The sequence below is a fragment of the Antennarius striatus genome, chromosome 15 (genome assembly GCF_040054535.1).
Source record: "Antennarius striatus isolate MH-2024 chromosome 15, ASM4005453v1, whole genome shotgun sequence".
NCBI classification, from domain to species: Eukaryota; Metazoa; Chordata; class Actinopteri; order Lophiiformes; family Antennariidae; genus Antennarius; species Antennarius striatus.
The window spans coordinates 2,680,001-2,695,402 of record NC_090790.1 but is presented as its reverse complement, the minus strand read 5'-3'; the positions used below and the strand labels follow the sequence as shown (position 1 = coordinate 2,695,402).

Genomic DNA, 15,402 nt, shown 5'->3' with positions numbered 1-15,402 from the left:
GTACCTATAGCAACTAAATTGAAATAAATCACCAGACTATTGAGACATATGTTCAAATTTAAGTCTGTAAGTCTGGGGGTTTTTTTAAAAGTAGTTTTAGTTTTTAGTAAAACAAAAAATAACAATATCTCAAAATTGTAAAAGAAAATACCCTATTTTCTTTGCTGATAGAACATCTTTTAAAGGAACGGTGTGTGTGTGTGTGTGTGTGTGTGTGTGTGTGTGTGTGTGTGTGTGTGTGTGTGTGTGTGTGTGTGTGTGTGTGTGTGTGTGTGTGTGTGTGTGTGTGTGTGCGTGCGTGTGTGTGTACAGGTCCCTGAAACAGAAACAACTACACACAAAAGGGCCTGTAAGCATGCAATTTAAATACAGTGGGAGGTAGAGGTAAGACTTACTGTTACTAGAGGTAACAGTCTTTTGTCTGGATCTGATATAGTTCTGGTTTCATTTCTGTGCAGCTGAACAATGAACAACTCATAGACGTCTGAAACTGGCAAAAAGTCGTTTGTTATCACATCACAGTACTGTACTTCTGTCTGAACGTGTGTGTGTGCATGTGTGAGCTGTGACTCAAGGTTAACACAGAAAAATGTTTCTAGCCAGGTCACCCTCAAGAGGTCGGCTCACGTTAAGAAAATAAAAGTTGATCATCAATAACGTGTTTCCAACAAGACATAGACTGCTAAGCATTTTTAAAAGTTAAAAGTAGATCCGTGTGCTTAATCTGTGGTACACAGGTCACTGTGTATTCTAATTTGTGTATTCTAATTGGAACTACATGACCGAGCATGAGTTTAAATACAGAAATGTGTCTGATGAAGAGCCCTCAAGGGAGTCTGATCAAATGCTAGCTTTGGTAAAATAAGGTGGAAAGTTCTTCTTTATTCTAGTGCTGTAGTTCTATAAATTTGTTTGTTGTTTTTCATAGTTTGTGGACATTAACAAGTTAAAAATAAATGGTTTTGTTTTCTTATTTGATCAGTGATTCAAAATAATTAATTTAGTACCTTTAGTACCTACTTATGTACCTTGTCCTGTCTTAAGGAAACCCTGAATTCTACCTCATACCCTTTACAGTGGAAGAAAGTTGAGCAGAATTAAGTTCAAATGATTGTTGGTGTGACCCACTGACACACTTCAGGTTTTTAAAATTCAGGTTTTTAAAATTAATTGCTCACCCCTGGTCTATACACACAGTATAGCTGCATTAAAGTGTTATTTACTCTAGAATAACACGATGGTGGCTAGAGGAAGTAGGAGTGATGAGGTGGAGGATGTGTAAAGGAAAGAACAGGAAAAATGGATGTCAGGGTTTATTGAGAAGGTTTAATCCCACAGTAATCAGAATGTAATCTCTCCATTGTTAACCAGCTAATTCTATATTACAACGGGGTTTAGCGAGAGTGATCTGATTGGGCAGAGATCAGGCGCTGTTTGTCCTTCTGTGGTTCAGCTGGAGGTTTCCCACTGACTTATTGTCCACTCTTAAACCTGCTGGCATCCTTGATCCCACCAGCAGGACAGGGTTTCAAGACACTTTTAGATTTCTTTCCATTGTAATGAAGTATGAGGTAATGAATCACGGTGAGCTGCGCTGGATGCTGGAAGCTGTGTTTGTCCATCTCATCAGGAGATCTAGACCTGCAGGTCGGAGTCAGAGGCGTCTCTGGAGATTGAGCAGCAAGAGATTGAAGCAGATTTAACAGGCTTAAAGTAAATGGGAACAATGGAATGAATTCTATCCTGTTTCCACATTCCACATGACTTCAGTGAGATCTTCAGTGGGGTCACTACAGTCAAGAGAGAGAAACAACGGACACCTAAACATCCCATTCGTAGCCTGGACATGAGGTCAAATCACCTTTGTCTGCTGCATGTTAGCAACATGTCCTTCCCACTAGAGCACAGCAAACACACAAGAAGGGATCAATACAACAAGGGGGGAACAGTGAGAGTGTTTTTTCCTTATCTTCCAACTTCACATGCTGATAGCAGTGCCAGCAGGTCTCGACCAATGACCACATGCAGGTTTGGATCCCAGAGCAGCTGTGATTGGCTCTAGGATGACACCTACAGGCCGCGTACTGCAACTACAGTCTCCCCTGATCGAGTCTTGGTCTATTTTCTTACAATATGAAAACATGTTAGATGTGAGAGAGTGTTTAGATTACGTGTTGTGAGAATTAAGGCTCTATATGTAATATTTTGAATAAAACAATAAACCAACATTTTGTATGTACATATAGGAGTGGGAATTTAATTTTGGCTCCATCATCTTAAAGTTTATTTTGTTTTACAGTTAAACCATTGACTTTATTATTTACTTACTATTTTGGGGTCCAGTTTGACATCTAACAAATAACTCAAGAAGTAAATTGCAAAGAACACTTAAACATGACAATTGTTGTACCTCCCTTCTTACATGATGGAATGATGGCTCATGTAAAATACAGTTTTTACATTAGTTTTTTTTCCCTCTGTCTAGAAGATGCTGACAACAATAGATGTGTAAAAACTACATTCTTGTTGTTCACATCCAGAACAATATGGAAAAACAAGTGTTTTGGAACCACAAGTGATTTGTGTGTTAGGATGTTAGAAGAAAGCTGAAAATAAATTTAACGTTGGGCTGATTTTTTATAAATTAGGTATAAAAAATCAACATGAAAGCAAACATTAAATAAAACCAACACATGGATTGACTTTGATCTCTCATTATTTCTACATTATTTTTCTTTAGTAGGGGACGACACACCAATTTTACCAACTTAAAAGAATAAAAATTTAACACTAATAAGCACAGTAATTTGACTTCCATCCATTCATTCATCCATTTTCTACTGCTTTATCTGCTGTTGCGGGGAGCTGGACCCTATCCCAGCTGGCTATGGCGTAAGGCGGGGGATACTCCGGGCGTGACGCCAGTGCGCCGCGTAGCAAAACCATCAGGCCTGGATAGTTCAGTCGGTAGAGCATCAGACTTTTAATCTGAGGGTCCAGGGTTCAAGTCCCTGTTTGGGGAGACATCTTTTTTTGGGGTCCACTAAGTCTTGGATTGTGGACCGGAAGTCGCCGGTTCAAGACGGTGCACCAAAAATATTTGGAGTGTGAGCTGGCATGGAGAGGCATCAGCTCACCTCCCCATCACTGCCGAGGTGCCTTCGAGCAAGGCAGCGCCCCCTCCACAAGTTGCTCATTTGGGGCGCACCAAAGATGGAGCTGCCTATCACTCTGCCTCCACTTGTATTTACTGTATGCCTACAGCCCCTGTGTGTGTGTGTGTGTGTTTGTGTGTGTGTGTGTGTGTGTGTGTGTGTGTGTGTGTGTGTGTGTGTAGTTGTACACACATATATGTGAATGTTTACTGACATACTAAACCATGAGTAAAAACATAATAATTTCCCCAAGGGGATCATTAAAGTGCATTTGTTTCTTCTTCTTTCTATTTCTTCTTCCATCATCTCCCTTGATCCATGTTTGTTTGCTTTATATTCAAATTTATTAATTATTAAATTCACAAAACTATAAAGTATGCAAAGCAGAATTTTTTAATTTAATTTTATTTATTCAATCCTGATACCTTCTGACATACAATATTCTAATATTTCAAATTTTCTGCAAAGATGACATTTTTTTTATTTTCAGACACCGATGATAATGATAAACTAATTGTGAATAAATATTGGATGCGAACCTGGAACTGCCTTGCTGTGCAGCGGCAGTTTATCCCATAATTTAATACAAATGGTGACACTTTCATGTATTTTAGATTTATTCCACAAAAAGTAAAATACTTTTTACCAGACACTCCTACGAGCAATTCGAGGCTGCTCAGTCAACCTTAAGCACACACACACACACACACACACACACACACACACACACACACACACACACACACGCGCACACACACACACACACACACACACACACTGTACAGGACAGGGGTGTCATAACTAGTATTCACCGAGGGCCACATCAGCATAATGATCTTATAAATGTAACTAAATGTAACTCAATATAATGTAAAATAAATGCAACTACTCCTTAATTTTAAATAACTCTGAATGTATTACTCAAGTTACAAACATTACAGTTGCACAGACAAAAAAAGTTTGTTTTTCTGTTATAACATAAATCCTATTACTTTGTCAGGTAATGATAAAAGCCCACAGAACTCCATCAATCAAGGATCAAATTATCCAAGTGATTAAATAAAAATTACTTTAGGACATTGACTTTGTTCAAAAGGTTTTTGTCAAAATTAAAATGGGCTTCATTACTGCATTGTGGGAAATGTTGTTTTTTTGACATATTTATTTTTAGAATCTGACCTTTTATGCTCTCAAGGGCCACATAAAACGATGTGTCGGGCCACATTTGGCCCCCGGGCCTTCAGTTTGACACATGTGGTATATTGTTTTCAAAGGTCAGGCATTTCCTTTATTATTAAAAGTAAAAATTAGTTAAAACGCTGAAGAAAAAAAAAGTTATGTAATCGTTGTAAGTGTTGGTCTTCAGTACAAACAAAAAACAAAAAAACCTGACCCTGCCGTGACCCCTCTCGGCTTCCGTACGTGTGAGCTACACCAGTGACGTCACGGCCCGTCGTTAGTCCAGCTCGGTTCAGGTCAGGCGAGCCGTGGGTTCTCCCCGGGGGCGAACGGGGCTAAAACCGGACCGGAGGCGGGTTTGTCCGGGACGCTGGAGTTCACCGTCGGAACCGGGGCTCGTTTCGTTTCCGTCAGCGGGAGGTGAGCGCGAACCGACGGGGCGGAGCGACGCGGAGCCGCCGATAACGTGACGTCGTGACGCGGGTCCGTCCGGCTGCCGCTCCGCTTGTGTTTATCACTCCGCCGCTGGTGAGCAGGGTCCCCCACCGACTGATCGTGGGACCCGATCCGGAGCCTGATCGGGTGGGATCGATCGGGGGGAGCGATGATGGAGAGGAAGAAGACGGACTGTCCGGCTCTGCCGCCCGGATGGAAGAAAGAAGAAGTGATCAGGAAGTCCGGGCTGAGCGCCGGAAAGAGCGACGTTTACTACTACAGGTAGGTCACACTGATCGATCCGTCATCGATCGGTCCGGTGCCAAGGCAACGCCAAACTGGGGATCGATCCCTCTTCCTGTTCGAGTGACATCCTCAGCTCAGTGGAGGCTGTCAGTGGTGATCCAAACAGCTTTATACAACATGATTACAGATATTTAAATAAAGATATCAACACAAGGTGTATGCAGAGACATGTTTTTGAATTTAAGTTCTTTATTTTACCAGCATCGATGACTGATTTCTTATTGATCTAGAACCAAAGTAAGATCAAGATATTCTCCATGAATGTGAAGCAACCTGCAATCAGGGAAATGTAGTTTAATCAAGGACAAATTTATCACCCCCTGTTCCAGGTCAACAGATATTTCATTTTTAAGGAGTTTATGATGAGAACATGCTGGATCTACAGAAACCAGCTCTCTCATTAAATGTCTGACAGAACCAATATAAATTTGGCAGGGTTCCTATGAATGGATTCTGATGACATGTTGAAGAAGTAGAGTCAGAACTGAGGAAGAATTCCTTTTTTTATTCCATTTTAATCTTTTTAAGGTAGTATTTGCCATGGTTGGATCAGCTGGAGTACTGAGATTGTTACTCCTAACATCACAGATAATGTTGACAAATCCTGAATATTTAAATTTAATGGGCTTTAACTGCTGATTCAGGGTAGATCTTAATTTGAACAAGTCTTCAAACCACCATTATTTATTATTTTAATTTCCAGAGTGAGTAATGTGCTTCTAAATCCTTGGGGCAGGATTTCATCTTCAAGGAGTCAAATTCTGAGGGTCGGTTTTAAGAGCGGTGACCTAATGGAGAAACTGCTTTGGTGGAGGTTTTTACTCTGGGAACGCCGTCTAGTTTGAGCTGTAATTTTCCGCCAAAGTCAGTGATCCTGACTTAGATGCCTGGTGGAAGCTTTGGTCTACAGTCAGAGCCAAGTTCCACCAACATTGGTGATTAGAAAAACATTCTTTTTGGTGCAAGTTATTCAGCTAAAGTGTTTGATTTGAAAGTGTTTGACTCCAGTCCAGGGACAAACTGTGGACACTCTCCCTTTATGTCACTGATTATTCCAATGAGTTTGCAGACATGATTATAAATGTAGTGAATTATTGATCATATACGTTACTTCTGGATGGCCAAAATATATCATAATTTTAATGACTGTAAATACTTGAGGTGTTAGACACAAGTTTGTGTCAGTGATCAGTGACCAGAAACAAGGGTGAACCGTAGTCTCATTACATTCGCTGTCCTTGTTGTTTGGTCAACAAATTTAGGATTTGGAATATTTATTATACGGTTCTCTTAAAAAGTGCACTGTGAATAAAAGCAATGATTTAATTCATTAATTATTTCAAATTAATCGAAAAATCAGAAATGTCAGTGGGTGTTTATAACTTGATGTATGAGTGAGAAGTTGTTTTTACCCATTTCCTAGAAATGTCGCCCCCTGCAGTCAGTGCAGGACTTATGGTGCTATACGTAGTTTGCACAGTGCAACACAATGCCATTGCTATCGTTCAATCATTATATGTCATTATTCTACTAAATTCCTTGTTTATATGGACATCATGCAAAAATACTCCAATGCAGACCCCTGTCTGGAACGCTGGAGATAACCATGGGGACATAAGGATCTGAAACAGGAAGTCGGGTAAAATGAGGTGTCACTGAAAACCTAGCAGTGTTGGAATATAAGAAGTGATGGTTGATAAATAATGGACCATCTTAAGAAAGAAAAAGATTGACTTTTCCTTGCCTTCACCCAGATAATAGAGTGGGTGCTGTTAGTACCCCTACTGTTGTGGGCAGAATGCACCCCTACTCTGACTTCACTTCATTTCCACCGAGCACTGGGGTGGAATTAAGGTTCAGCCACCCTGCCTTGAGTCGGCTGTGCAAATGGGTCTATTTTTATCCGTGTATATCGGAGTGGTCATTGGGTGTTGGGTTTTAAAATAAGGTGTGGTCAGGTGCATTGTTGGTACAGTGCCATGTTGCGGCAACAGGAAATGACTTCGCCATCTACTAACAAAACCTCTCTCTGCTATTTAAAGGACACCAGAGACTGGTCAGTGTGGGCGGGCCCTAAACCCGCCCACACTGTGACTGGTTGAATTCCTGTTACCCCCAAAAACACACCTCTGAACAGTGTCAGCCCAGTTTATAGACCCCGCATGAAGTCAAAGACTGCGACTGAAAGATACCTGATGTTCCCACAGTTCTTTAGCTATCTGACTGCCGCACAAAGTGTTGGTGCATCTCCATTATTCTATTTGTACATTTTACCAGAGGCAATGCACATGTATGGTGCATACATGTGCTAATAATGTACAGAATATTACAGAATATTAGCCCCAGTAGAAAAGCAGAGCATTTATACCAGCAGACACTCTAGTGTTGAACTGCCAGAATATCAAATGCAGCCGTCTGCAGACATTGGTCCTCCAAACCTTATGTGATTTAATACTACAGGAAACACTAAGAGGTGACTTAGAACCACAACAGCACAATCAAAAATCAGATTTGATCAGGTTGCCTTCCGATCTGATCAAATCTGATTTTTGATTGTGCTGTTGTGGTTTATAACCAAAAGTACACAACTCGTCAAATTCTGTGGATTTGTCTTACAGATTTTGGGGAATACCATCTCATGGTATTTTAATATCTGGAGATGTTTAACCAAATGCAAATCCAAATCTTATTCTGTGGTTGAAGCATGTCCCACGATCCAGTATTGCATGTTCTGCACCTTCTGTCCCTTTGAGTTCTGGGAGTGCAGAACTCAATATTGGGAGTGCAGTTTCTTCATATTCTTCTGATAAAATTATGTGAGAATGTAGCTTGTATCTTCCACGCCCTTAATCTCATGATATAATAAGTAATTCAAAGAAAGCAGCGTGACACAGAGACAATGGAGCGACGTGGTTATCGCCTGCCTCCACGAGTGTGGACGAGTTCGTTTTCATGGAGAATTTTGATATAAAGTAATCCCTCGTGCATTCGCGCATCAACCAGCATGACTTCACCTCATCGTGGATTTTTAGTAGGTAGTCACGTGATATCGTACGCGCATTCTATTGGCTGACGGCATCATGAAGTGCGCTATGTTCCGTGAGTCTCGGAACACAGAGCACTTCCATGAGACACAAACGTGCTTTAAACAGTCCATAAGAGTGTTGGAAAAGGTAATACAGATAGAAGATGGTTTGATATAAGTATACGGTTTAAAGTACCGTAAATAATAAGATAAATAGTCACCATATCGCGGAATTCGTTATTTGCATGTGTTTCCTGGAACGCATTAACCACAAGTACCGAGGGTGCACTGTAATTTACATTTTTTTTAATGTTTAAATTTAATGTTTGATGTCATCTCTATAACACAAAATTAAGATTGATTCTAAAATACCATATTTGATATTTATTTACTATCTCATTTGATATTCTACTGCTTCTGTGAGCCAAGACTTTGCTCGACTCATCTCAGTTGCTCTCACAAGAGTTTTGAAGAGTCAAATGGAGTCAAAAAGACTTTATTTTCTGCTCATGTATTGTGTTATCATCTCTTATTATTATATGTTGAAAAGCTTGACTTTATTTTGGTAATTGTCTCATAATCAGAAAGGAAGTGAAAATTATCTACCTTGATCTGAACCCTCCTCAAAATCTAACGTCTTCCCAGTCCAAAGGCCACCTCTCTATAAAAATTCAAACCAAGTAGATCTTCGGTCTCATGGAGGGAATGAGGAGGAAGTTACAGCACTGGGTTTGTAATTTTTCTCCAGATAACATGCCAGCATTCAACAACCTCAGTAACATCAAACCTCACATAAATCACATTCACGATCAGTCTTTTGTATTTCTCCATATTCCCTATCTTCACCAACCACTGCTGTGTTAGCTCGCTGAGGAAATGATGTCACTCCCGGTGCAGGCCTGCGGTGACGCCACAGAGCCGTCATGTGTTCCCAGAGACTGTCTTCACTTCCTGTTGATCAGCGGTGGAGGTGCGGTGCAATCACATTACTGACTCAGTCAGAAATGTCTGAGCACCATCACATCCTGAACCTTTAAACATGACGGAGATCGGTTCACACTCGCCTTCACTTCCAGTTTGCTTTGTCATGTGACTCATCAGTTCCAGTAAAGAGACCAGTCAGCAGATCCCCTTACTGGAAGAGCAGAAAACCCCGCTGAGGCTCTGCTGGTTCCATTTATACGAGCTGGTGTTGTTCACCAGGTGCTTCATTCAAACACACGTTTAGTTGTCACGTGTGGTTCAGACGAAGTCGATTGTCGTCTCAGGAGCCAGTGTGTCATTTTGATTTTTCAGTGCAATCACACACACACACACACACACACACACACACACACACACACACACACACACACACACACACACACACACACACACACACACACACACACACACACACACACACACACACACACACAGGAACACGTTCACACTGACCTACATGTCACAGCTGAACGACTATTTTTTCTGCTCTGGCACATCTATCTTTGTGAGGACCAGTTTCACTTTTACACCATTTTTACATCCGTGCCTCCTCTCAGAAGCGTTGTTGTCGCTCACATTACCTTCCTGTCTGTCTCTGGTTGTTTATCTGTTAACAGTTTTACACAAAAAAACGACATGATGGAGTTTAGATGAAGGGTCAACCAGTCTAACAATGATTACATACAGAATAGGATTCCAAATTGTAGTGATACTATGAGACTAGTACTGGGGTATCATTGGACTGCTGCTGGTGGGGGGTTACATAATGGTGAAAGCTGAGCTGCCTTGGTGTGGGTTGCTTCTCTGAGTGTGGTCTGGTTAAGACATTTGTCATAAACGGAGGACATTTGACCTTTTCAATGAGACTTGGGGGACGTTCACACGCTAACATTTCTCCCCAAAATACAAACTTCACTTGCATTTTGGCCATTCCTTTATATAGATGCGGCATTTTGGGGTCCTCAAAAGAGATTCTTTTGAAAACGGGCTGTCGTAGCATTACCATGGAAATGGGCAAAATGCAACCTCCTTGGTACTGATGTCATGACATTAGTTTTCCAAGCATATTTTCATACATCAAAAGAACTCAATTGACTCTATGAACAAATATAATAAAAACTACAGGTTGTTAGATTACCAGTTAAGGCTACCATGTACTGGCCTGGCATGAGTGCTGCAGCATTTTCAGTTGTTTTTGTTGATTCGTATGTTTAGGGATCATTTTGAATATGTCGCCATGCACTCACAGGCATTTTTTAAACTCAAGAAAATGACAGTTATTACATATGATTGGCCTTTGACGTAGCTGCATTCGTCTTTTCACAGCATTCATACAGTGGTGGTGACTAACACCACCTGATCCTTAGGTAACCATTCACACACCAGTGGAACAGCCACTGGGAGCAGGATGCTTTGAATGGGGATTGAACCACCAACCATCTAATAAGCAGATGACCATTCCATTTGTAAAGTTTATTAAGAATCTTTTTTTTTTTTTTTTTTACATTTAACTCTGCGGTGATGGACAGGCTGACAGACGAGGTTAGACAGGAATCTCCATGGACTATGATGTTTGCAGATGACATTGTGATCTGTAGTGAGAGCAGGGAACAGGTGGAGGAGAAGCTAGAGAGGTGGAGGTTTGTCCTGGAAAGGAGAGGAATGAAGGTTAGCCGCAGTAAGACAGAGTACATGTGTGTGAATGAGAGGGACCCAAGTGGAAGAGTGAGGTTACAGGGAGAAGAGATCAAGAAGGTGGAGGATTTTAAATACCTGTACTTATCTGATTTGCTTTTAACATATACACCGTCTAGATCTCTCAGGTCTTCAGGCACTGCCCTTTTAATTACACCAAAAGTTTTAACCAAAACATATGGCGAGGCCTCCTTTTACCACTACAGCCCGTGTTAGTGGAACAGTTTGCCTGAGGAAAACAGAGTCTGTGGAAATTCTTTTAAAAGCAAACTCAAGACCCACCTTTTTAACTTGGCTTTTAACTAAAAATGTGTTTACCTATTTATTTATTTCCTTTTTTTTTTTTTTTACTACTTTTAACCTTTTAGTCTTGTGTGTGTGTTGGGGATGAGGGGGATTTTTCCTGGGTAAACTGTTTTTGAATTGTTTTTATGTAAAGCACTTTGGGCTACTCACTTTGTATGAAAAGCGCTTCATAAATAAAGTTTGATTGATTGATTGATTGATTGATTGATTGATTGAACAGTCCAGAGGTATGGAGAGTGTGGAAAAGAGGTGAAGAAGCGTGTCCAGGCAGGATGGAATGGGTGGAGAAAAGTGTCAGGTGTGATGTGTGATAGAAGAGTTAAAGGCTAAAATGAAAGGAAAGGTGTACAAAACTGTTGTGAGACCAGCGAAGTTGTTTGGTCTAGAGACAGTGTCACTGAAGAAAAGACAGGAGACAGAGCTGGAGGTAGCAGAGATGAAGATGCTGAGGTTCTCTCTGGGAGTGACCAGGATGGATAGGATCAGGAATGAGTACATCAGAGGGACAAGCACATGTTAGAGGTTTTGGAGATAAAGTCAGAGAGGCCTAGACTGAGATGGTTTGGACATGTCCAGAGGAGAGATAGTGAATATATTGGTAGAAGGATGTTGAGTTTTGAACTGCCAGGCAGGAGGCCTCGAGGAAGACCAAAGAGGAGGTTTATGGATGTGGTGAAAGAGGACATGAAGGTAGTTGGTGTGAGAGAAGAGGATGCAGAAGACAGGGTTAGATGGAGGACACTGATTCGCTGTAAGGGACCCCAAAGGAAAAGAAGAAGAACTCTGCCCACTTGTCATGCTGCTATCAGAATCACATACATGAAATTGATTGATAACGTTCGAAAAATTTATATTTACAAAAATAATATATTTAATACAACTGGTGATAAATGAAATAGCTGTTGCTTCAAATTTTGTGTTGTGTAGACTTCAAATGTCAATGGCAGGCTGTGTGAAGAGGCTGGTTCTGGTTAATGATAGCACAGTTGTTTAGCATCATCCAAGACAATAAAACAACTTTCAGCCAACAAATAATCTAAAGAAATAATTAATTACATGATGATGTCAATTAATTTGTCGAGACCTGACTGGAAGTTTTGTCTTATGTTTTTGCTGCAATGCCTGTCAAGATAACTTCATGTCCAACGTTGGTATGTCAATGTCTTTATATGTCTGACTCTCTTCCTTCAGTCCTTCAGGAAAGAAGTTCCGGAGCAAACCTCAGCTATCCCGTTACCTTGGAAACACAGTAGATTTGGCATGTTTCGACTTCAGGACGGGGAAGATGATGCCCGGTAAACTGCAGAAGAACAAACAGAGACTTCGACATGAGCCATTCAGCTTGACCAAGGTAATACTGATGGATCACACCTGTGTGTGTTTGTGTGGGGGGGGGGGGGGCATTGGCTCTTGGTTGTTATCAGATTATCAGATTAACTCAGCTCTTCCTGTAACAGTCCAACAGACCACCTGACCAACAGGCATTCACTAAAGAGGAAGAGTGTGATGGAATTTATTCCTATCTATTCTGGAGACTTTATATCCTCTCAAGATGTTTTTCTATGATCTTGGACTCGTCTCAATCCACTACTGGGGTTTACTGCCGTTCAAACGGTTTTGGATCTTGGAGCTGTGGTTGTTCAGTTGGTGTTCAGACTGAACATCATCACATCTATACATCATGGCTGAATCTGTGGTGTTTAATTCTGAATTATTTCTCCATTGTTATCCAGTCAATGACATTAGGATTTTTGCCATTTCAGTTATCAAAGAACAAATCAGTCTTTGTTCAGTCACCATCATTTCTGTTAGTAATTCATGTAGACTTTCTTTCTCTCAATTTCTGGAGGGTTTCTTGAAAGCAGTTCTTCAGATCCAATTGTGGCTCAAAATATGGTGCTTATAGTATTTTTAGAGGTCAAATTTTAAATGGCCTGCTTGTTATGTCTAAAAATATGTTATATTTAATCTGCCATACGGCACACAAATTGAGCCTTAATTGACTTTTCTTAGCTCATAAAGGCAACCTTGTGTAACAGGCAGTCTGTCAACTACCATTAACCTCCAAAGAAGACGACTGAATGTTGGACCAACGCCGGTACTCATGCTTGGGTGGAGTTGTCACTCTAGAGAGGTCTGCAGGTGTTCGCTACCGACACTTAACTGTCCGAATAACATTGAGTCTGACCCTTCAGTTGTCATGGTTACAGCAAGTAAAAAAAGGAGTTGACAATGAAGGTCGCTGCTTCCAGGAAAGGTGGGAATTTAATTAGTTTTTTCAATGAAAGATAACTGTGAAAAATAACTGTTGTCTTGTTAATACTAATACTGTTCAGCGTAATACATATAACTACCCACCGGGGCAGCAGTAGCTCAGTCCACTGAGTCTTGAGGCTCGGTACCAGAGGGTGGGCAGTTTAAGATCCATGTTGGGCAAAAAAATAAATACATTTGGATTGTGAACTGGCAGGGGAGAGGTGCCAGTTCACCTCCTCAACACTGCCGAGGTGACCTTGAGCAAGGCACCGTCTTATATATAAGCCACTCATTGGGGTGCCCCACAATGAAGCCCGCCCATCATTTGCATGCTCTACAGGCCCTGTGTGTGTGTGTGTGTGTGTGTGAGTGTGTGTGTGTGTGTGTGTGTGTGAGACTCGTGTCTTGGATTTTGTTCTTTTGTCAAACAAAAATGGCTCGTATTTCAAAAGAATGCCACCGTATTTGGTAACTTCAGTGTCTGAAGTGTCTGTGCCAATACCAGCTGACAGCAAAAAGCATCAGAACTGACTGTTGTGGTTACAAAATGTTAATTATAACTTCAGCTCTGGTTTAGAGGTCAGGTTGGTCTTGATAATCATGTTTGTTTGTTTGTCCACATGAATTCAGCAGTCTTCACGTGGCTGCGGTTACATCACCCTACCTGTTTCGCCAGTCAGACATATCAGACTGCTGTGTGTGTTTTGCTGTGGGTGTGTGAGAGGTCAGGTGTGCGCATGCGTGCATGTCTGTGTTGTTTTGTGTTTATGCTATTTTTTTTACCAGATAACTGTGGGATTATCTCCACACACACACCCACACACACACACGCACGCATGCAGACACACACACACACACACACACACACACACACACACACACACACACACACACACACACACACACACACACACACACACACACACACACACACACACACACACACACACACACACACACATACACACACGCACAGAACAGATAGGGTCTAAAATAGAAGAAAGCTAGAACTGGTTAGAACGACTGGTTTCTTTTATAGGACAGGTTATGAATCTGAAGAGTTAATTCTCTGCGGAACACGTGGCAATCAGGGCTCTCTTGTGCCAAACATCCCAGAATGGACAATCTGACCTTGCTGACCAAAATGTTGTTGGAGGAACTCAACTCTCCGAACATCCTTTAGACAATTTTGTGTTGATGTTCAGAGAAAGTACAGCCTTTCCCTCTAAAAGAGTCCTTAAGGTTAGTTTATGAGGAAAAAAAAAAGCTTAATGTTTTGTTTGTTTTAAATCTACAAAAACTGAGTTGGCTCAGAAAAGATGTTACTTATTTTTAAAACAGAAAAGACATCTCAACAAGTCAGAGTACTTTTGGAGTCACATGATTTTTGGTTCACTTTGGGTTGAATTACGAAATGCTTAGAGAGTGCAAAACTCTTCTGATAAATGGTCCTCATGAATCTAAAGGTTGGTCTCCTGTGGTTGGATAATGGTTGAGTCCATCCTTAGTTGTGAGCGTACCACAAGTCCGACCCAACTGTATGCCATGACTTGGCTCTTCCTCTTCAGACATCAGTGTCTCCCTGTTCTCCCACAAACATGACAAATAGATTAATAGATACATTTTATTGACCCCAAACTGGGAAACCTGCTCTATTCTTCCTTTGTCTCCACCTCTTCATCTCTTTCCATTTAATAAGACCTTTGTAAGGATCCGACTGGTCATTGGTATGGCAAAGCTCTGAAGTGAGCATGTGATTGGTGTGGTTGGTGAATCTAGTCATCCTGAAACATCTCTATAGACGGCTGCTTCACCTTAATAACATTGGCTGTCTGAGGATTCGTTTCTACTCCATATAGACCAAGACTTATTGAACACCATCAAAATTCATGTCATTGCCAATGTTCTTGATGCTGAAAAGATAAAGGAGCTCATGTCCTTAATGAGGGAGGGGAAGATGTGTCAGGTGTGATGTCCAGAGACGAAGTCTGCTTTGTTATTATGCTACTCAGCTGTAGTAAATAACATCGGTACACAGTACACTCTGATGGCCTCCCTTCT

At 41.1% G+C, this 15,402-nt stretch overlaps 1 protein-coding gene and 1 non-coding gene across 2 annotated transcripts in view; both read left to right on the top strand.

Moving 5' to 3' along the window:
- Positions 1-2,949: 2,949 nt before the first annotated feature.
- trnak-uuu (transfer RNA lysine (anticodon UUU)) lies at positions 2,950-3,022 on the top strand. Its single transcript has one exon. It is a non-coding gene; the product is annotated as a tRNA-Lys (tRNA).
- Positions 3,023-4,583: 1,561 nt separating this feature from the next.
- mbd2 (methyl-CpG binding domain protein 2) overlaps positions 4,584-15,402 on the top strand; it is a 32,658-nt gene continuing 21,839 nt past the window's right edge. The window contains exons 1-2 of the mRNA XM_068334087.1: positions 4,584-5,051; positions 12,277-12,436. Of these exons, the coding sequence (XP_068190188.1) occupies positions 4,939-5,051; positions 12,277-12,436 (273 nt within the window). The 5' untranslated portion in view covers positions 4,584-4,938. The remainder of the gene's footprint in view (positions 5,052-12,276; positions 12,437-15,402) is intronic.